Raw genomic sequence first — 24,346 nt, forward strand, 5'->3', positions numbered from 1 at the left:
TGGACTAAAATATATGAAATATATACAGTGGAGCTATCCTACTCACCCCGATGTCGGCGTTTCCGTTTCCGTAAGCGTGAAAATGTTAAAGTTTTTGTACCACCCCAATTGTTTTCATTGTCCCTTGCTTTCATATTTTGCATACTTGTTTTCCAACATGATTTCAACCTATAAACAAGAGCAGACAACTCTATCAAGCATTTTGTAATCATTATGGTCCCTTTTTCACTTAGAATATGCAGCAAATGTTAAAGTTTTCGTACTACCCCATTTATTTTCATTGTCCCTTGACATATTGCTTTCATATTTTGCATACTAATGTTAACCAACATCACCCCAAGAGCAGACAACTCTATCAAGCATTTTGTCATAATTATTGCTCCTTTTATACTTAGAATATGCATATTATTGATAAATCTATGTGAAAGTTTGCTTACTACCCCAAATATTTCATATATCCTTTGACATATTGCGTTTATATGATGCATACTTGTTTACCAACATGACCCCAACATATAAACAAGAGCAGACCACTGTATCAAGCATTTTTACATAATTATGGCCCCTTTTACACTTAGATAATTGAACATTTTGCTTAAATTGCCATAACTTCTTTATTTATGATCACATTTTATTATTACTTTGACAAAACAACACTTACCTGAATACCACAATGGAATTCCACACAAACAATTCCCTACGCCCCTACCCAGAATCCCTCCCCCCCCCCCCCAACCTCCCCCGCCCAATTTATTTTTGAAACATCTAATAAATTACCACACCCCACATTATACCCCCCTCTCACCCCCCACCCGCCCTATTTCCTTTTTTTATTTTTGAAAGATCGTCTAATAAATGACCACACCCCACATTATACCCCCTCTCAACCCCCCCCCCCCCAAATTTTTTGTATATTTTTTTTCCTTTTTTTTATTTTTGAAAGATCGTCTAATAAATTATTGAATATAAACAATTTCCCCATGATGGCTTACGTTATACTGTCAAGCACTCGAATAGTCGAGCGCGCTGTCCTCTGACAGCTCTTGTTGGTAATGTCTTCAGAGTACAGAAGCCGGCAGACTGACCAGCCAGACGAGCGTATCCAGTACGGGAGACGGTGAGGGGATGGAGGAGGGGGAAACACCGAAGAAAAGACGAGGGCGACCCAGAAGTGTGGCCATGTCAGACATGTTTGATAAAAGTACTAAATAATTTGTGATAGATTTCACCCTGCATATTTACTTAAGCTCAATGGCATTGAAAAACCCTAAGGATTATTGAAAGGCCCTTGAGTCCAATTTCTGGGTAGAACCTGTACTTTGTGTATACAGGGGGGGGGGGGCCTAAAGAACTCCTCTACAGTGGGATATAATCTGTGACCTCTCCGTTTAAAGGCGGACACCATATCTACTACACCACTGTGACCAATAGATTTCATCTAAGCTTTATATGCATATAGTAAGAATGCATATTTCATGTAGATTTTTTTTTAAGTTAAAAATACCATTAGAGAATTCTGATATATATATAATTTATTCTGTTCAATTCTTCGTATAAGTTAGTATGCTTAGCTCTTAATGAGGAATGCTTGAAATCGACTACACTTTCTTGGTTAGTGTGACTGTCTTGTTTATTTAACAATGCTTAACTAGTGTTTTACCCAGGAGGGCATAGGGTCATGGTGAAGTAAATTCAAAAAGTGCATTTTAACCCAAGGTTCATTCAAACAAGTGCAAAAAAAAGCGTTAAAAGCCGTTTTTGAGGGAAATTAAAACATGATAGAAGCAGTGAGGTGGGAAATGTTAACAACTATAAACATACAAAAGTAAATGTTATTGTTGTATTATGGATGTATTAAACTGAGTTTAATTTAGAATATTTAATATATTTACCATTCAATATCAACCATTTCACTTACATGCTGTAACAGTAAATTGTGCTGAGTCACAAACTTAATAAAGCAGAATATGCATATGAATATGATTATAATTAGATCTACTAACAAATAAATCTAACCATGCTTTTCTTTTTCAATTTTTTAACGATAATCTTATAAAGTAATTGTTCTCTGAAAGTAGACTGAACTCCACTTAACAAGCACTTTGTCACTTAGTTTCAGTGGCATACATTCACTTTGTAAATGTTTAATATATAATTGTTATAATTGCATAACAGACAATGATAGCTGATTTTTGTTGTTGATATCTTTTTGTTAAGAGGCTTTTAAGATCATAATTGATAAGGGCACGTGATTTTCTTTTGAAAAGGGTAATGCCGGGCTACAAAACTGGCACAGCGCAACTTAATGAGAAAATGCATGTGTAAAACATTTATAAAAAATCTGAAACAGTTACCGAAGTTTGTTCTATAAAAATTAATTGCAAAACTCTTTGCTTAAAGACTCATATTTTTGCCCTAGCATCTTGATGCAGAGGATAGCAAATTGTTGTCCTGTCAGTCAATCCAACTGCTATCTAGGTTATGTGTGTATTCCATGAGTTTTTGTGTTTCAGTGTCTGAGAGCAAGTCCCCGCCTGTAGAGGAAGAGGACTGGTATGGCCACCTGCCACAAGAGAAGCTGTGGCAATACCAGATCATCCTAGCAGAGATCAACAGGAAGATCTCCACACAGACCTTCAACCCCATGTGATGGAGGCGGGAGGACACGTGTGTATGTGATGGAGGCGAGAAGACATGCATGTTTGTGATGGGGGTCTTTGGTGTGTGGGATAACACAACTTTGGGGGGGGGGGCTAGATGCATATAATATGGACACACATGTTGTTAAAGGCTAAGATCCAGTATTGGACAAAACGATGAAACATGGAGCTAATTTGGGAAGGGAAATAGACCTTAAGGAAAATGTGATGGAGGCGGGTGGGCCACATGTGTTTATGTCATAGGGGTGTCATGGGGATATGGACACACATGTTGTTAAGGGCCAAGATCCAGTAACCGACAAAATGGTAATTAATGGAGCTTATTTTGGAATGGAAATAGACCTTAACGAAAATGAGTAAAATAAATTGTTCAAAATTGAAATGTAGTAGAATAGACACTCCATATGTATTTTTATAATGCAAACAGGACTACACTTCCAAACATTGAAAGCCTATATGCCTTAATAATGAGGAGCTGCAAAAAACACTTTTTATGCTCCACGAAAATATTTTCGGTGGAGCATATAGTTGCCAGTTTGTAGTTCCGTTATTCCTTACTTCCTTTCGTCACACTTTAACTACCGTTTCTCATAGCGCCTTCAATACTTTACCAATAGCTTTCATATTTGGCATGTACACATGTAGGTACCTTGCATGGACCTCTACCTTTTGATGAGGTTTGAGGTCACTGGGGTCAAGGTCAAGGTCACTGAGGCTAATAATAGACTTCCTTCTGTCACACTTTTGCTACCGTTTCTCAAAGTGCCTTCAATATTTAACCAATCGCTTTCATATTTACCATCTAGATACCTTGCATGGACCTCTACTTTTTGATGAGGTTTGAGGTGACGGGGGTAAAGGTCACCGAGGCTAATAATAGACGTCCTTCTGTCACACTTTTGCTACCATTTCTCATAGTGCCTTCAATACTTAACCAATCGCTTTCATATTTACCATCTAGGTACCTTGCATTGACCTCTACCTTTTGATGAGGTTTGAGGTCACTGGGTCAAGGTCACCAAGGCTAATAATAGATTTTTTAGATGTTTATTAACACATACATTGACAAAGCGCATCATTGGGGAGCATCCATCAGTTTCACTGATATACTTTTTAACAATAGCAAAGAACCAAAAATAGCTATATGCTCTTAATTTTGGAATATAAATTTGGATAACAATTATATAAAAACATTTGTGAATAAACAAATATGCTTTGAATAACAGATGTTCTGTTTGAAATTCAAATGAAAGACAATAGTGCCAAGTGAGATTAAAAGTTTGCCTCTCACGATGACCCTGAAAACTAGATAAAAAGTGGAAGTTTTTAACATTTAAATTTTAAAATGCTTCTGCAAAGTGATTATCTGTTCTTTAATCTAGAATGTCTGTTTTTGAATTCACTGAAAATTCCCCATTTGTTTCTGCATCAACCCATGTGCAATAGATCTCAAATTTTATCATGTAAAGCATTGCAAAGATATTTGTGACAGATGAATCATTATGTTGTCTTGAGTTGTCTTGAATTATGTAAACTGTTTTGTTTTAATTTTATCTTTATTTCTGTATACTTTTGTAATAAATACATCTTTATTGTGGCTATTATTTTGTGAGATGTGAGATGAATTTATGTTCGATTAAATTCAGTTAATTGGCTTTCTAGACTATAAAGTATGGAGCCTTGATTTGAAAGTGACAGTAATCATTGTTTGTCAATACAATTGAAACTGAAATTGTAATATTTATGACAATTACTTTTTTTACAGTTTGTTTTTGACACTTGTTATGTGTTTGCAGGATGACGAGGATCATAATGACATATTGTTGGGATTTTTGTAAATACAATATTCATGTTGTAGCATTTAAAGAAAGGAATTAAGATTTATTGTTTAGTCATTTTACGTTGTCAATTACTTGAATACATCTTTTATGCAAAGGATTATTTGTATAATACAAATAAAGAAAAATATGTATTTATATTTGAACACACTGTATTTGTATGTTCTAATTTCAAGTATTTCTTGATTCTTTCAATGCTTGAATCAAGAACATAAGTTAAAATGCATAATGTTTCGTTTTCATTCTTCCACCAAAGCTCATAAATAATTTCTTTATGTATATAACTATTGGAATCACACATGAAACTTCTTAATTGTGCTTATGTTAATATATTGCTATGTTTGAACATTGTGTGTGTTGAAAATTGTAGTTATGAATCAAATAGATCTGTAAATTAGGTCTCATTTTAGATCTGTAAATTAGGTCTCATTTTAGATCTGTAAATTAGGTCTCATTTTAGATCTGTAAATTAGGTCTCATTTTAGATCTGTAAATTAGGTCTCATTTTAGATCTGTAAATTAGTTCTCATTTTAGATCTGTAAATTAGGTCTCTTTGTAACGCTACGCCTTTTTGATTCAGACTAGCCTGTGCATCAAACGTTGTTTTTTTTTGCTATAAAGTCGTGCAAGGTTTCTTTGTCTCATAAGTGAACATGGTAGCTCATGACCAGACTGCGAGATTGCTTATGGCTTTTTCGCAAGACCAATTTTTGCATGGTCCGGCTCAATGAATATGCCTGGTGCAGCACACACGTTGCACATTTTGCTCCTTTGTATAAACTTTTACATGTTGCAATAGTAACTAAAGATGTATAGATCGTTGAGTTATCTTTACTGAAACAGACTTCATACTTTAACCACACAAATCCAAGGTTACCTCATTATGTAATGTGCTTCATATGTGGATTATGTGGCGACTTTAAACACAAACTTGTCAACAATTGTCCATTCATCGTCATCATTATAATTAAGGGACTATTTCTAATGTGTCATGCGTTTTAATAATATCAAACAATATCATTTATATAAAAAAAATATGTCCTGTTTTCCCTTGAGTTTTTGTATAATGGTGTATCTTTTTCTCGCTCACAGTCTTCAGGGCGATACAATTTTTACTTTTACATTATCACAGTGGTGTTCATTGCGTGACCTAAATGTAAGAGTAATCGACTGAGCAATGTGATAGAAGGTATACAAATTAGTTGTGCTTTTATTTTTCAAATATAAGAATTATAATAACAAATAGACTTGTGATTCATTAACTTTTATTGTATCTTATTCAAATGACAATAGTTAGACCATTAGCATAATATCAATGATTACGAAAATAATTAAAAATACATGTATGTAAAACAATCGTAATTCAAAATTAAAAAATAATATAAACAAACATGATAAAACATAAAGTATAAAAATAAATGTTGTGAACGTATTACCCTTTAACGGAGCAAATTGATATGTACAACACAAAATTAGTTTATGTGTGATAACACTTTATTTTCATGATTGTTTCGCTTTCAACTATCTAATCAAGTGAAATAATTTTAAATACACCAGTAATCATACTGTGAAAATTATTTGAATGGCTTGTTAATTTTCCAGAACTTAGAATTTCATTTAACTATTGCAGTCAACAAATACAACATTTCTATTACCTACATCCACAAATAATTGATTTATTTGATGCTACGTGATGAAACATTGAGATTAGAATAATATTATTGTTCTTCCCCATTTTCTGAGTAGGTATTACTTTTTAAAATTTTCAATTTGCTTTGATAGAGTTTCAATGCATATCTTGAACTGCTCTCCATTGATCTCAATGCTGAGAAAATATTTCTTGGTATTTCCCAAAAAGCAAACAACTATCATCGAAATGAAATAATGTATATGTAATTTAAAAAAAGAAATTATCTTTAAAACAATATATAACATTTATTGTGAACATGATAATTTATTTAAGACAATTATATACAATTACAGATAGTTAAAAAGTAATAATGCTTAACTTAAGTATACACGATCGGTCATGGTACATCTCACATTATTGCACTTGTCTATAAAATAAATAACATGTGTTTGGATAATTAGATGATTTTCATGATGACAAAATACTATTGTGATTGTGTTTTTTCCACAATCCAAATAAATGTAATTTACAGACAGGTGTTCCATCATTTTTCTACTTAGAAATGACACAATCTCAATGGTTGTAAACAGTATTTCAACAACAATCTCACTGCACAATATCAACATCAATCACAATGTGATGTAAACAGTATTATAACAACAATCTCAATGCACTGTAAACAGTGTTCTAACATCAATCACAATGCAATTTAACACTTGTTAACAACCATCTCCATGCACTGTAAACAGTATTTTAACATCAATCTCAACGCAATGTACACAGTATTTTACCATCAATCTCAACGAAATGTAAAAATTATTTTAACATCAATCTTAACGCACTGTAAACAGGATTCTCACATCAATTCCAATGTAATGTTTACAGTATTTTAACATCAATCTCTATGCAATCTCAATGCAATGTAAACAGTTTTTTGACGATACTTTTACGTGCCATTTAAATACAAGTAAGTGTTATCAGCATACAGGCGTTTATTTATAGCTTCCAAGAGATGATTAATCTTGAAATTCTGCAAGATGGTAATCAATGCCTATTTTTAACTTGACCAACGTTTGAGTCATTGTGTAGTAAAACTTACCATATACTGAGCAGTTTACAACCTATAGGCTGTATTCATTTATCTCGAAAAGGACTAAAGGATGTAGGCAATGTTTGTTTTTTGTTTTTAAATATATACATCTGTATTTATTTTTTTTGTGGGGGGGGGGGGTCAAATCAGGCATTGATCAATAAGTATTCATTCATGTTAATAATATCCCTTTTTAAATATATAATGAACTTATATTTCAGTTCACATTTCAGTTTTGAGTTGGTAACAGACATATGTAATAGAAACAAACACTAAGCCTGATCTAACAGTGTGTTAGCACTTTTAATAACTGGTCTTTATTGCATGTTTGCTATGTAAGAATTCTCAACACTTACACAACAAAACCACCATAATACAATTAATGTCAGTCAACACCAAGCAGTCTTGCGGATAGGCACACAAATAACATATACAAATGTACCACAGAGTGACAGAAATGCCACCAACATCTTATAGCCAGCTAACACACAGCTGTTGTGGGAACAGGCATGAAGAAGTACACACATAGCAGTATGATGTAAATGGACACAAGAGCTGCACCTAAAAAACAAATAGGTAAATAACATGTATACCTCTATCAACCATAATGTAAGCAGCGTGTTTATCAGTGTTTGGTATACATGTACATTCTAGACAGTAAGTTGCATGTATATCTGTATATGTTCATATACTACATAGTCGGTGGCATGCATATACCACAGAGTAAAAGGCATGTATATCTGCTTATATCATAGAATAAGAGGCATGTATATCTGCTTATACCACATAGGAGGCAGCATGTATATATGCTTACACCAGAAAGTGGGCAGAATGTATATCTGCTTATATCACAAAGTAGGCAGCATGTATATATGCTTATACCACAAAGTAGGCAGCATGCATATCTGCTTATACCACAAAGGCAGCATGCATATCTGCTTATACCACAAAGTAGGCAGCTTGTATATCTGCTTATACCACAAAGTAGGCAGCTTGTATATCTGCATATACCACAAAGTAGGCAGCATGTAAATCTGCTTATACCACGAAGTAGGCAGCATGTGTATCTGCTTATACCACAAAGTAGGCAGCATGTAAATCTGCTTATACCACAATGTAGGCAGCTTGTATATCTGCTTATACAACAACGCAGGCAGCATGCATATCTGCTTATACCACAAAGTAGGCAGCATGTATATCTGCTTATACCACCAAGTAGGCAGCATGTATATCTGCTTATACCACCAAGTAGGCAGCATGTATATCTGCTTATACCACAAAGTAGGCAGCATGTATATCTGCATATACCACAAAGTAGGCAGCTTGTATATCTGCTTTTACCACAAAGTAGGCAGCATGTATATCTGCATATACCACAAAGTAGGCAGCATGTATATCTGCTTATACCACAAAGTAGGCAGCTTGTATATCTGCTTATACCACAAAGTAGGCAGCTTGTGTATCTGCTTATACCACAAAGTAGGCAGCATGTTTATCTGCTTATACCACAAAGTAGGCAGCATGTGTATCTGCTTATTCCACAAAGTAGGCAGCATGTGTATGTGCTTATACCATAACGTAGACAGCTTGTATATCTGCTTATACCACAAAGTAGGCAGCATGCACATCTGATAGTAAGAGGCAGGTATATCTGCTTATACCACAAAGTAGGCAGCATGCGTATCTGCTTATACCACAAAGTAGGCAGCTTGTATATCTGCTTATACCAAAACGTAGACAGTTTGTATATCTGCTTATACCACAAAGTAGACAGCATGCACATCTGCTGATAGTAAGAGGCATGTATATCTGCTTAAACCACAAAGTAGGTAGCATTTTTATACCACTGAGCAAGAAACATGTATATCTGAATTTATAACACCGAGTAAAAGGTAAGTATATCTGTAGAAACCAAGAAGTAGTGGCATGTCTAATTCACTTAGGTGCAATGTTAAGTCATGTGTTTCATAACCATTGAAAGCCTAGTTTTTAAAGATCATTGAAGTAAAAAAAGAAATTGTTTTATTTTTTTCAAAGTTGCATCTCTGGACAAATTGTGTTTTTAATGTCTCACCCTGGAAATAGTCACTCTTTCCGTCCTGGAATATGTAGTTAATGACAATCACTGCAAACACCACCGCCCACACATGAACATCATTAAAGGTCAACAGGAAGTTCATTGGCTAAAAACATGATCAAATGGTAACATGTTAAGAAATCAGAGATCCAGATAAGGTTTTGTGAAATTCTTAACGTTACTACCAGATTTTCAAAATGAATTCTTAACTCTGAAATTTTATTCTTAACGTTACTGCTAAGTTTTGGAAAATAATTCTTAATTTTTCTAAATGACCTAAAAATAAATAATAATGGTTATTTTCATGCAAAAAATCAAAATAAACATACTAGCAACTTAATTTAAACGAGTTTAACAGTGTTATTCAGTATTATACAATTTTATTTTTCAAATACCTTCATATGCCCAAACTGTGCTTAGATTGCAAGGTTTCGATGAATTTTTACTTATTTCACAATTAAAACGGGTCTCCACTTCAATCTTTTTAACGATTGGCCACAGGAATTGTCCCTTCTACTCATTCAATGTTGTTTTGCTTAAGTTTGGACCCATCATGTCGCGTTTTTAAGCTTTTCCGACTGTTTCGGCAACTGAACATACAACATCGTATAAGATCTTTTCTATGTCTTTCTTAACATCGGCTCACTTTGCGTACAATATGTTAAAAGCGTGTTTTTGCACGCTTTGCAGTGTTTAAGGACGCTCTCTGGGCGCAGCCATTGTTTTTTGACAGATAGACTGTACACGCCGCTTTTATTGGAAAAAATGCGCTTTGTTAAACAAACCCGATAACCATTTTACATAAGCACCGAAAAGATCTTTAATATTAGAACTCAATAAAAATCGATACGAACCGATGTAAAAATAATATTCGTAACTTGATTTTGCAATTCTTAATGGTACGACAAGATTTTAAAATAAATGCGTAACGGACTTGAAAATAATTCGTAATTAAGAAAATACGACCCTTATCTGGAGCTCTGGAAATTGATAAATGCAAGTACAGATATATTCAGCACATCGCCCATATTTTATCAAACATGTCTACAAGACTAACTGGACTTACTGGAGATTTCTTTAGCATCAATCAATCTGGTTAGCTATTAAAAGTGTTTGCAAATTTATCCCAATAACAATGTAACCATGTTTGATGATGATAAGTATAAAACTATTTAAGTTAGTGAGCATATTATAATTTTGCTACTTCTTCATAATTCAAGGGCCATAATTAAGAAAATCTTTCAGGATCTGGCTGGTCATCAAACATATTATGCCCACAAACATGGTAACCAAGTTATATGATGAACCCATAAAAACAAAAGAGTCAGCAGACAATCTTAATTCAACAATATATGATAGTTAAAGGAAAATTATTCTGGGGTGCTTCATGTGAACTGGTTAGCTATTAAACTTAGCAGAGATTATATGCCAAAATTACCACCACATTTCATTATTGTCCGATTTACTATCTGACATTAAGAGCAATCAAGATAAGTTTGTCCGCTTTGCAATAATTCAAGGGCCATAATTCAGAATTGTGTAAGGCTAAGAGGCTGGTTATCCAGCTGAACAGAGATGATTTGCCTGCTACTATTATCACAAAAGTTTAATGATATGATACAAACTGTATGGTTAGAGAGAGGTTAAGTTCATTTAGCATTTCATTATAATAAAAGTTAAATAATTCTTAATTGATTAAAGAGATCTGATCATGTTAACTCATAATATGTCTCTTTCTTTTAAAGGTTAGTATAATTGCAAAAGAAACTCACAAAAATAAGGTTGATCAGCACTAGTATGGGTACTTGAATGAGGCAAACTTGAATAGCTGTACTGGTTCCAATCTCTATGCTGCAAATACACATTTCTTTGCAATTAAAAAGTTACACAAAGAAGAAGAGTGATTTTTACAAAACACATTACTATCCAAGGTTAGATGTGCCATTCTATCAGTCTGTATGCAATGTATATATATGACTCTTGTTTTCTTCTGTAAAAGACCTTTGGTCAATTGATACAAAAACCATGACCTAAATTTGCAATTCTGTGCTTCTTTCTGTTCAAACAAAAACAAGACCTCACAACTTTCAACCCAGGTTAATATTAAATAAAACTGCATTAAAACTGGAATGTGTGTATTGCATTCATTACCATCTATTAAAAATCACACTACATTCAAATAACTTATAGAACATAATAGCTTTAACAAAGACAAATATTGTTAACTGTCTATTTAAGGTTTATTTAAACATATTTTTTCAAATAAATGAGTCTTTAAAAAGCCTGTTTGAATTCCAACACTTACCCCAAGTTGACATTGTTCTGTAAAGCAAACTGAACCCCATTGACTATTTCTGGCAGTTCAGGGACCATGCCTATCATCGTCACACCTATGAAGTACTGAAATGTGCAATAAAGTCAACAAATGAGCTTCGTTCTGGGAAAACAGGACTAAACGCATCAGCACAGGCTTATCAGGGACCACACAGGCTTATCAGGGACCACACAGGCATATAAGGGACCGCACCGGGCTTTTATGGAATTCTAAAAAGGAAATCTCTTCTAAAACGAAATCAAGTTTAGGTGGACAGTCTTTTCCCTGATTAGCCTGTGTGGACTGCACTTATCTATGACGACACTTTACACACATGAATGAAGCCCAATTTTCCAAGTAGCGGCTAAATTGTTAACACTATTAGTAAATTTATTTTTATTTTGTTTACTTTTTATAGTCATGTTAACCTCATTCTAATATCATTATTTTGAATACATATTTTAAAGACAACACTTAAAACCTTATTTGAATCACACTTTGTTGAATGATGTCATGTGAATTAATATAAACATGACAGTAGAATCAGTAAAATAATTTCTGATATTTGTGAAATATACTTGAACAAAGAATGCAACTGACAATGGGACTATAAATGAGCATCTCTCTGGTAAAACAGGGCTTAATGCATGTGCGTAAAGCGTCCTCACAGATCAGGGACAACACTTTCCACTTTAAAGGATTGTTTTGTTAAGAAGTCTATTTGGAACAAAAATCCAGTCTAGACAGAAAGTGTGGTTTGTAATGAGCCTGAACAGGCAAATCTGGTACAGGCTAATCTGGTACAACTTTTTCTGCAAATTCATTAAGACCTGTTTTCCCAGAACAAGACTCAAAACTTTTCCTTCTATAAAGCCGCATAAGGGAGATAGTGGTGTCTAACCTCAGAGATTCCAGAAGACCGTAGGAATGTCTGAATATTATCTGCAATGAGGTCCCCACAAAGGGCGATCAGCACAGCACTCCCAATGAGAATGACCACACCCTTCAGCCTTGACCACTGGGGAGCTCCTGGGCCTATGGGGCAGACATCAATAGCGCTTAACCCTTTACCACTCACATACCCACTTTGATCTTTTGTAGTCCCTTAGCAAATCTAATTAAATTTAAGACCTGTATTACAAGAGTAAAGATTAGAAGGCTTCATTTCATATCCTTACATACTGATGAGCAGCAAACAGCAACACACATGAACAGCCTGGGCATGACTCACTGGCTGTTCTGGTTTTATGCTGGTTGCATATAGCCCTATTTTGCTTTGCTTCTGAGCAGGAAAGGGTAAATTAGGGTTTGTCAAAGCACTGACATATAACCATACCCTCACACATACACACACAATCTGATGTGTTATATCATGTTATATCAAGTTGCTATATAATATTCATGTTATTGAAATTCTGAGCTGAAAAAAGGGATTACTCCGAAAAACTAGTTTGGGTAAACAGGCTGACAGACATATATACTTAAGTAGAAGGGTTGGGTATAATAAATTATATAAGAAGTCTGTCCTGTAAATGTAAGCAGGAAACTATTATATGTGTCTTGTCCTGAGAAAACTGGGCTTAATTCATGTACGTAAAGTGTCGTCCCAGATTAGCCTGTGCAGTCCACACAGGCTAATCAGGGACGACACTTTCCGCTTTAATGGTATTTTTAGTTTCAAGGAAGTCCCTCCTTACCGAAAATCAAGTTTAGGCGGAAAGTGTCGTCCCTGATTAGCCTGTGCAGACTGCACAGGCTAATCTGGGACGACACTTTACGCACATGAATTAAGCCCAGTTTTCTCAGAACAAGACACATATCTGCTTAAAATTCTTATATGAATATTGCAACACAATATCTAGAAATTGCTGGAATAATACAAAGACTCACAATTGCTAGAACTATACAAAGTAAGACTCACCACTGCTTTCATCAAAAGACACCTGCTGGTAGAATTCATCGTACACATAGGAGGTGTGGGTCTTGAGCGTGAAGAGCACGCCAGTGATGTAGGCAATAGGCAGCACAATAGCTATGGCGTAGACAAGAGGCTCAATGTGCTTGTCATACAGGGAGTTGTCACCGTCTAGCCCTTCCTAAGATAATGAAATAGTCATGCTCTGATAAAACCGGGTTTACTGCTTTTACTCACAGGCTAATCAGGGAAGACACTTTGCGCCTAAACTGGATTTTTGTCAAAATGAGTCTTCCTTAAAAAGAAAAATACAAAAAAAAGCAAAAAGTGTCGTCCCTGAATAGTCTGTGCATACTGCACAGGCTAATATGGGACAAGAATTTACCCACATGCATTAAACCCCCCATTTACACAAAGACCAGCCAAATCTTGGTAAGGAGTTGTAGAATTATTAATCATATGCTACCAGAGACATAGATAACATGTTATCTACGTCTCTGATGCTACCTTCTGACCCTGTTCTGAATAATACAGAATCAGTAAATTAATATTGAGCAAGAGCACACTACATGTATCACATCGGTGTTAGCAGGAAGCTGTGTAACAAATTTATCTTACCAAGTAACATTCTTTCTCAAGCATAAACGTAATAAAACCAAAAAAGAACGTTATACTGCACTTGATAATGTCTTCTTGTTTACTTCCCTGACATCTTATTATATTATTTACAAATTCTGAAAGGCTTCTGACCATATATGAAAAACACATAGTCAGCATTTGACCTTGCTGAGCCAATGAAAACCTATAATTCTATATGAGATAACATAAATACTAGAAATCAGGTCTTAACAAACATGTTCAAATTCATAAAAAAACTTTATGATTTTATTTGAAAATTTCTTAAGGCCACTCCAAATTGATCTGTTGGTCGTCGGATTTGCCGCACCTATTTTTTCAAAATGTAAATATTTTTTTTAATGTACTGCTCGCACTCATTTTTGTGTCCTTCTGTAACCATAGCGCATGTTTTTTTTCTATTTGTGGAAAAAAAAAAACGATCTAGCAGAATCAATTTTGACGCTGAATACAAATGCCAAATATAGTGTTTACTTTCCTTCGATTTTTTCCAATCCAACCAGGGTGGGGGGGGGGGAGGTCTGTAGACAGTCAAAAATGACCAAGTCAGACATCACTGACAACCAAGGCCTGTGGTTTATCAAACAGATCATAGCCAGAGTTCATCATGTATCTATGGACATAAGTCCACAGGTATGTAATGAACCCTACCATTCACAAAGTAGTAAAAAAAAAACTTTGGCAAATCAATCATTTGAGTTATAAATAATCAAAATAAAAAATCTGTACAGTAACTGAGAAAAGAACTTAAATTCTTGGTTAGGAAATATATAATCTGAGATTTATAATTATATAAATTACTTCCCTTGAAAATAATTGTCTCTAATAAATCTCTATTTTTAGTAGCAAATAATTAAAAGCCACTACCATGACTGTAGATTCACCACTCATGTGCAGCTCCATGAGATTCACATGCATGCCAAATATCAAGTTGCTATGTTCAATATTGAATAGTTATCTCCCTTTAAAGCTTATTACTTCCCTTGGATTTGTTTTTTTGACCTTAGACCTTGAAGGATGACCTTGACCTTTAACCATGATGTGTTTGTCAGAAACACAATGCCGCCTACTGGGCCGCTTTGTTTTATTTAACAAAAATATATAAATTGGCGGGTCATATAATTATGTCCATTTAAAGCTTATTACTTCCCTTGGATTTGTTTTTTCGACCCTGTAACCTAGTTTTTGACCCGGCATGACCCATATTCGAACTTGACCTAGATATTGTCTAGATACAACTTCTGACCAAGTTTCGTAAAGATTGGATGAAAACTATTTGAAATAGAGAGCGGACACAAATGTGAGAGACAGACTGACAGACAGACTTACAGACAGACAGACAGACAGTGTGAAAACTATATACCCCCTTTTCTTCAAAAGGGGGCATAAAAATACAATACCGTACTAGTCATCGATATGTCCTTTTCAAATAAGGTAGCGACAATGGATTATATGCATGGCCTTTGTCTGACTGTCTGTCATTATTATTTTGATGATTGTCCCTCTTCAAGTGCTATTGCAACATGGTATACCTTTTCACAGCTTGCAACACGGTATACCTTTTCACAGCTTTCACTGTTTTAAACTTCAAACAACTAGGCCTAAGCATTCTTGAGTTATCATCCGGAAACCATTTTACTATTTTAAGTCTCTGTGACCTTGACCTTTGACCTAGTGACCTAAAAATAATAGGGGTCATCAGCAAGTCATGATTATTGTACCTATGAAGTTTCATGATCCTAGGCCTAAGTGTTCTTGAGTTATCATCCAGAAACCATCTGGTGGACAGACCGATGGACGGACGGACCGACATGTGCAAAACAATATACCCCCTCTTCTTCGAAGGGGGGCATAAATATAAGCAGCAGTAGGTAGACATGTGTCCCTCACTTCAATGATATGGTTACATGTATATTTCTTGGTCAAAGGTCATATGCATCTTACTCCTATAAATATGAGGTCGATATATATTCTTTGTATAAGAATTGATTTGAATGTAAAATATAGCTGTTTAAACCTGTATCTCTTGTTAATGCAATATTGAGAATTTTCCTGTTTTCAATATACACACTCTCCCACACTTTTCAACTACACAGGATTTTGGTCAATAAGAGATTTCCTTTAAATAAGAAATGCAATAAAAGCGGAAACTGTAATCACAGATTAGCCTGTGCATATGATACAGGCTTATCTGAGACAACAATTCATGCACAAGCATTTAACCTCTTTTTCCCCCAGAGCGACTCACATAAAAGCAGTTTAAATATGTTTTGAAAGCAATATTGATATAAACAATCTTGAACATCTAATATATGATCAATCAATAGAAACCAACTCCTCACCAAAGACTGTTTACATCCTGAGCACTGGAGACCGTAGGTGGTGTTTGTGTCTCGGGTAGTGTTCATCTCACATCTATCACACTGCAAATCACCAAATATCTTGGAGAAAAATGATGGCGAAAACACACCTGCACAAGAAACAACAAAAAACATGCATATCTCAAAATAATTGTTATTTATTTGATCATTTTGCATTTTCAAGAAAAACGTATGTGGTATAAAAACTTTTTCAATTGCAGTGGTTCATGTATTCATAGCATTACTAGTGTATTTTGCTCAGTTTATTTGCTTTTTTTTCATTTAATGAATAAATAATCATCATAGTTCAAACAAAGGTAGTTATTTATAAATGAAATTTTCACATGACTTAAGACTCAGGTTGTTTGTTTTCACCAAAGTCTTACAAATGACTGGTTATGTCTTATGTCTTTTCTGAGTCTCTGTTGATTATGACAACCACAGAAACAAGAGCACTGCATAACGGTTGCCACGCTCCGCTGCGGGTGCAGTTTTGAATAAATGAAACCTTGTCATTTTTTTTTTTTTATTTAGAGGTCACAGTGACCTTGACCTTTGACCTAGTGTCCCCAAAATGGGTGTGGCGTGTAACTCATCAAGGTGCATCTACATATGAAGTTTCAAAGTTGTAGGTGGAAGCCCTTTGATTTTAGAGCAAAATGTCAAGGTTTTAGCACAACGTGGACGTCGGACGGCAGACGTTGGACGGCAGACGTCGGACGGCAGAAGTCGGACGACGAGCTGGCTATGACAATACCTCGGGTTTTCTCCGAAAACAGCCGAGCTAAAAACACTCTGTTGCTATTATAACGGAAAAAATGGGAATATACTTTTATTTAATTCTCTTCATATTTGAAAAAGTATATACTAACCCAAATTGCCCTTCTGTTCATATCATTGTTAGGATGAAAGTTAAGAATTTTGGAGAATTACTTCAATTAGAAATAGACCCCTATCAGATGATTTCCAAACACTTTTTGTTCGTTTACAATCTGATAAAGATTTTTTTTTTTAAACAACTGATCATGCTGTCATGTTTATTCAAGCTTATTCTGTAAACTTTAACATAAATCAAACATATTGGTGTGCTTTAATACTTACCCAAGATAGCAACAAACAACAGAAGCGCAGTAACACTGGCAGCTTTCGGGTTGAACCTCTGTGATGTATACTTTATGCCTCCCACCACCATGCACAGTCCCTACAGGAAAAAAAGAAGGAATTATTTTGTATTCACTGTTGGATCTTTATCATTTTAAATATGGGCTGTGCTCTGTGAAAAGGGGGTTTAATGATGAGCATAAAGTTTCGTCCCAGATTAGCTTGTGCAGTCCGCACAAAATCAGGGACGACACTTTCTTCCTAAACTTGATACTTTCTTTAAACGAAATATATTATTTAAGCGGTAAGTGCCCACCTAATTACCCTTTGCAAACTGCACAGAAAACTGGGTTTAATGCAAGTTTGTAAAGTGTTATCACTAATTAGACGTTGTAGTCTGCACTGGCTTATAAGGGACAACACTTTTCTCCTTTTATAGATGTTTTTTATTAAAAGGAGGTCTCTTCTTTATGAAAATACAGTTTAACCCTTTGCATGATGGGTAATTTGTCGTCTGCTAAAATGTCATCTGCTGATTTTCTAAAATTAGCCATTTCTTCGATTTTTTTCAAAGAATACTATCAGAACAGCGTCTGTGGCGTCTCATCTGGATCCAAACTGTTTGCACAGGCCTTCAAAATTCGGTTCCCGCACTGAAAGGGTTAGGGTGGCAAGTTTCACCCCTGATTTGCCTTTTGGTACTGCTCTGGCTAATCTGGGAAGATATTCTACGTACATGCATTAAGCCCAGATTTCCCAGAATGGAGCTTATATGTTTATTGGTGATTACACATATTCTAAGTTATCAAATAATTACTATTTTTCCTCACAAGGATAGTGTCCCAATATTATTGGTATTTTTCTGAAAAAATTTGAAATTGAACAAAACACTTTTGGTTTTGATTGTTTTGTGAATGGGAAAAAAATCCTACATTATTCCTTACAACCTGTTTTAGATTGTTCATTTGTGTATAAAAAATATTTTAAGATGATTCCTTTTTAATGCTAATTATATCTTTTTATGGATGATACCAAAAGACTTAACATTCACCACTGTGAACTTACAGGTATAAACAGAATGGATCCAATCAGGGTGCCTGAAATCACAATCAGGCACATTGAAATAACAAATATCACTAAGAAACATGGCAATGCCATATAATCATATTTTCATTTATCTACTTATTTATTTAATTTGCATTAATTAATAGAATAAAATAGAATTCAAGGTCTGAATGTAATCTATCTCCACACAACATTTCAGCACAAGACCTCCATCAAAATGCAAGTTTTGAGTTGAAACGTTTTTTTTCTTGTTTAATAAGTGACCTTGACCTTCATCCAACTGGCTCCAAATGCAACTCCATGCTTAATCTGCATGTAAGCTACTCACACAAACAATTCAGCAAATACGTCAATCTTAACTCAAGGTACTGAGCTGAAACTGTTATCCTTTCATAGCAACAGTAACCTTGACCTGAACATGACCTGACTCACCCCAATTGCAATACTAATTAAGTCTTCTTGCAAGCTTGCAGCTACATAAAAATCACAGATGGTTTAATCAAACTTCACTTATTGACCAGAAATCTCGTTTTGCCATGAACACTTTCCAACCAAACGTCATTTATAATTTGCATTTATATATTGGGAGATTAAACTGTTTAAAAGTCCTATCTAGACAGGTATACAAAAACTGGTATTGCTAATTTTTTTAGAAGTAGTAGAAGAAAATCAGCTAAAATCTTAGTATTAAGAAAGGGGGTGGGGAATGAAGGACGCACAACTGTCATATTCTAAGTCTGACTTAAAGCATACCAAACTCTTCAATGTACTATTGAGAATCCTTACCAGCAAGAGCTGATTTCACCAGCTCCGCATAACATGGTTGGAATGAGCCGTTGGGTAGCTGTGCCTGCCGCATACTGATTACGTACAGGATAATCTCTACCACCGACCCAAAGGTGGCATTCAGCACAACACCAATAGCAAAACTGCTCTGTGCAGAGATACTGGAACCCACCGTTTCATTATTAAATATCATTAAAGCTGCCCATGGCTTACATTTATTTTTTGTAGCCATATTTAAGATTTTGTGAAGGAATTCTTCTTAAATTGAATATTGTAGTAGTTTTTATGAAAAAAAACTTGCAGCTATAAGAAGAATGTTCTTAAGGAAGTTGGCTACATTGGTACAGTAAGTTATGCAATGTTATACTGATAAAACTATCGTCAAAAATGGAATAAAGAGTTTTTTCTTTGTTTCACGCTTTGTGTTAAATTTTATGGCTTCAGGTATTTGCAATTTCCTCATCAATTATGTTTTATTTACAATACCTTTTGTATTCAAATAATCTTGTATGTGTACTATGTAACAAATTTGTTATATACAGTAAATCTTAAAAATATATAATATATAAATAAATAATAGATGAAAAATATAAATCAAACAGCTAATAAAGAAGGGATATTTAACCACGAAACAAATATTCTAGTAATGGTTATCAATACTCGTTGTTTTTTAAATTAATGTTCACACACTTCAAAAACATTTTAACATACAAAAATAGTAAAGGCATTTATAATAGCTGCATTTTTGTGACAAATTACTTCATCATTTTTCAATATTTTGAAATGAACCCATGTATGATTACCTTGAATACTAACTGACATTTTAATATAAAATTATTATCATTGAAAAAGATACATGAAATTCTATTTGGTTCATTATAAATTCTGTTGATACATGTATTTAACCAAAAGTCATCACTTTTATTACAAACCTAAGAACATGTTCACCTTTTATGACAAGAAAACCCCAGAGTGAATGTGAAAACTCTCAGAAAGATTATTTGTAAATGACAATTAGTGAATTGCTGTTAAAACAAGTTTACCTTATTATAGCCATTCCAATATAGTATGTCAAAGGTATAACGGCTAAAACTGCTAAAATACATATCTGTAAATAGAACAACACTTTGTAATGTTAATTAATTCGATTCTTTTACACTATATACATTTTCCAAACAATTGCAATCAAACACTTAAATTAAGCACGCATTAAACATGTATTTATTTACAGAAAGATTTTTAATTATATTGCCTTCTTTCAAAACTTGTTATGAATGGGCAGTCAAGAATGTAAATTTTCAACAAAACAAGTAGACATAAAATAAATTAAATAGATCCACTTTACAGATTGTTAAATAGTATTCTAAGTGATTGGATTAAAACATTGAGAAGAAAACAAATTAAAATTTTTAATCTGGTGACACATTTTTTTGGAAAAAATATTGTTACAAAATTAATCAAGCTGTTAACATCAGCGTTCATTGAGTACTTACAACAACTCCACTGACATTTGGTGGTTTAGTATAACCTATGACCAGAGCCAGGATAACAAACACTAATAGATCTGGATGATAGTGAAGGAATGTAAAGAACACCTAGGAAAAGGGATCCATGGGTGTGATACTGAAGGTGATCATCAAACAACACAATACTAAACAACATCAAAGATGTAAGAAGTCAAGAAATCACCTTTTTTACTTTTGCCAAATTATAACAACAGTATCTTTTCTATCTATTTTATTTTTGTTTATGGATAAAAAATCAAAATCTAGAAAGTACTCTTCATATTCCTAATAATTCACATTCCACATAACTATCTTTTCTAAATAATGCATCTTCTATATAATGCACATTCTAAATAATGCACATTCTACATAATCACATATTCTAAACAAGGGCTGTTTGTAAAACATGCATGCCCCCCCATATGGGCTGTCAGTTGTAGTGGCAGCCATTGTGAGAATATGTTTTTTGTCACTGTGACCTTGACCTTTGACCTAGTGACCTGAAAGTTAATAGGGGTCATCTGCCAGTCATGATCAATGTACCTATTAAAATTCATGATCCTAGGCCTAATTATTCTTGAGTTATCATCAGGAAACCATTTTACTGTTTTGAGTCACTGTGACCTTGAACTTTGACCTAGTGACCTGAAAACCAATAGGGGTCATCTGCGAGTCATGATCAATGTACCTATGAAGTTTCATAATCCTAGGCATAAGCGTTCTTGAGTTATCATCCGGAACCCATTTTACTACTTCGAGTCACTGTGACCTTGACCTTTGACCTAGTGACCTCAAAATCAATAGGGGTTATCTACAAGTCATGATCAATGTACCTATTAAGTTTCATGATCCTAGGCCTAAGCGTTCTTGAATTATCATCCGAAAACCATCTGGTGGGCGAACGGACGGACCAACATGTGCAAAACAATATACCCACTCTTCTTCAAAGGGGGGCATAATAATGCACATTCTAAATAATGCATACTCTTAATAATGTATACTCGTAATGTACACACTAAATAATTCACATTCTAAATAGAGCACATCCTAAAAATGCAACTTCTAAAAAATGCAAATTCTAAATAATGCACATTCTAAATAATGCATAATCTAAATAATACACATTATAAATAATGAAAATACAAGATTATAAATAATGTATATCTGAATAATGCACATGCGGAATAATGCTCATTCTAAATCATTCATATTCTAAATGATACATAGAGCTCATCGCAAAAGGATACTGACAAGGATGATGTTCATACCGTCGACAGTGTACTTGAAGTAGTAGACATTCACAGACTGGTGTGTGAACATGATGATCTCACTATGTATTCTCTCGGGCTCCTAATGGAAACACAGAAATGTCACAGTCCTGTTCTGAGAAATCGGCTAAATGCATGTGCATAAAGTGTCATCCCTGATTAGCCTGTGCAGTCAGTATGGGCTTAATCAGGAATTACACTTTCCGCTTTTTGGTATGTTTTGTTTAAAGGAAGACTCTTTTAAGGAAAAATGAAGTTAAGGTGGAAAGTGTCGTCCCTGATTAGCCTGCGCAGATTGCACTTTTTAAGCGTTAAGCCCAGATTTCACAGAACAAGGCTCATAATGACTACTAAGCATCATAACTTGGGAAATCACTCACTCAATGTATACATTTGTGTATTTTGCCTGTCCCTATCCCTAAATGTAGCCCGTGTAAAAATGTTATTTTCATGCAAAATTGATGCCCTTTAAACATGGAAATCACGGTAAATAAAGATTCAAGCCCAGTCTTTTTGAACAGGTTTTTTTAATAATACCATATATGAACTTCCAGAATCACCGATGCTGACTTCCTCAGGCGGCAACCACAGAACATGTGTGATCATCCTCTGATTCACCTGAATACCAATCAAACAATCTTAAGATCTATCAGCAAACAAGGACTGTTTGCATTCTCTTCAACCTTTCCCCTATTTAGAAGCAAAGTGAAAATGGCTATGTGCAAACAGCATAAAACCAGAACAGCCCGGGAGTAACTCGCAGTCTGTTCAGATTTTATGCTATTTGCTGCTTATCAGTATCTGAGGGTTGAAAATGAAGCCTTTAAAACTTGAATCTAGTAAAAAAAGTATTTAATTAAATTTAACTCTCTAAGGGACCACAACTGCATCAAATTACATATCTAAAGTGGTAAAGGGTTAATGAGCTGTGTCATGCACAAATGGGTTTTAGTTATGCCAATCAATCTTGTAGGAGCTACCATGCTCCTAATAAAACCACAAAACTTTGCATAGCGTTATAGTGAACAGCCTAGGTCCTGAAACTTTGCAAAGCGTTATAGTGAACAGCCTAGGTCCTGAAACTTTGCAAAGCGTTATAGTGAACAGCCTAGGTCCTGAAATTTTGCAAAGCGTTATAGTGAACAGCCTAGGTCCTGAAACTTTGCATAGTGTTATAGTGAACAGCCTAGGTCCAATTGTGCAGGCTGGTCTGAAGCTAAGCTGGCCATATATGGCTTTGACACAATTTTTTAATTATTGTGATAATGTGACAAAGAGTTTTGGTTGAATGTATCACTCATCTATAACATTACATTATTTGTTAAGTTTCGCTTAATTGCAAAATGAAATAAAACATTCTTAGGAAAATTAGGTTTCATAAGATGGGTCTTGGTAAAAGAAGACTACCAACCTTGCTGATTGGAATGGTGACCACAAAGAACCATGACACAGCAGCCACTGCAATGTGTGCTATTAATAGAACTGGACCACCAAATAGAAGCCAGGGGTAGGAGCAGAGGCGACCCTGAAAAACAGACAATAAATATAGGCCTTGATCTAAGAAAACAGGGTTCAATGCATGTGCACAGGCTTATTAGGAAAAGCACTTTTTATAGTATTTTTGTTTAAATTAAGTCTCTTGTTTGTGAAAATCCAGTTTAGGAAGAAAGTGTCCTCCCTTATTAGCCTGTTTGCGATGCACAGTTTGGTCAGGAGCTATGGCTTTGTGGTCTGATTAGAAGATAGGGCAGCTCCTGACCGGCCTGCGAGACTGTGCAGGCTGGGCTGAAGATACTCTTGCTGCATATGCCATAAGACCCATTTTCGCATTACAAAGCTGATATAGAGAACATGCTTAAGATTTATAGCCTACCCAGAATGTCTTGCTGCACACTTTATATTTCTTCTGAATAGTGGGAGACCCAAGGAGACTGGAGGTCTCAGTAGACTCAGCGGTTGACCGTGTGTGTTCTTGTAATGGAGATTCTTGTAGTTTCGCAAGCGTACAGGAGTGGGACTGACAATGAAAAAACATGGTATTACGCTTTTTTGAGGGTTAAACATGAAAAAGTTGACTTGCAACAAATTTGGGCTCTGTGA

General features: G+C 34.8%; 2 protein-coding genes across 16 annotated transcripts in view; one reads left to right on the plus strand and one right to left on the minus strand.

The window, feature by feature from the left end:
* Nucleotides 1-4,648, plus strand: part of LOC127842641 (UPF0547 protein C16orf87 homolog) — a 33,265-nt gene extending 28,617 nt beyond the window's left edge. The window contains exons 4-6 of one of the 2 annotated variants that reach the window (XR_008031802.1): nt 1,063-1,201; nt 2,514-3,365; nt 3,521-4,648. Coding sequence is in view for 1 of the 2 variants with exons in the window: in XM_052372270.1 (XP_052228230.1) it covers nt 1,063-1,201; nt 2,514-2,650 (276 nt within the window). In the remaining variant the exon portion in view is untranslated. Of the gene's footprint in view, nt 1-1,062; nt 1,202-2,513 lie in introns of both variants that reach the window. The other variant, XM_052372270.1, reaches the window with a different exon arrangement.
* Nucleotides 4,649-6,200: 1,552 nt separating this feature from the next.
* The window catches only part of LOC127842626 (uncharacterized), a 39,299-nt gene continuing 21,153 nt past the window's right edge, over nt 6,201-24,346 (minus strand). For all 14 annotated transcript variants that reach the window (XM_052372228.1, XM_052372229.1, XM_052372231.1 and 11 more), the window contains 16 exons: nt 24,120-24,263; nt 23,658-23,771; nt 22,784-22,864; nt 22,226-22,328; nt 20,967-21,037; nt 20,517-20,581; nt 19,474-19,634; nt 18,688-18,719; nt 17,623-17,722; nt 16,504-16,631; nt 13,532-13,706; nt 12,512-12,645; nt 11,602-11,696; nt 11,069-11,147; nt 9,294-9,402; nt 6,201-7,780 (listed from right to left, as the gene is read on the minus strand). In XM_052372228.1, the coding sequence (XP_052228188.1) occupies nt 7,701-7,780; nt 9,294-9,402; nt 11,069-11,147; nt 11,602-11,696; nt 12,512-12,645; nt 13,532-13,706; nt 16,504-16,631; nt 17,623-17,722; nt 18,688-18,719; nt 19,474-19,634; nt 20,517-20,581; nt 20,967-21,037; nt 22,226-22,328; nt 22,784-22,864; nt 23,658-23,771; nt 24,120-24,263 (1,671 nt within the window). In that variant the 3' untranslated portion in view covers nt 6,201-7,700. The remainder of the gene's footprint in view (nt 7,781-9,293; nt 9,403-11,068; nt 11,148-11,601; nt 11,697-12,511; nt 12,646-13,531; nt 13,707-16,503; nt 16,632-17,622; nt 17,723-18,687; nt 18,720-19,473; nt 19,635-20,516; nt 20,582-20,966; nt 21,038-22,225; nt 22,329-22,783; nt 22,865-23,657; nt 23,772-24,119; nt 24,264-24,346) is intronic.

The sequence above is a fragment of the Dreissena polymorpha genome, chromosome 8 (assembly GCF_020536995.1).
Source record: "Dreissena polymorpha isolate Duluth1 chromosome 8, UMN_Dpol_1.0, whole genome shotgun sequence".
In the NCBI taxonomy this organism is placed as follows: domain Eukaryota; kingdom Metazoa; phylum Mollusca; class Bivalvia; order Myida; family Dreissenidae; genus Dreissena; species Dreissena polymorpha.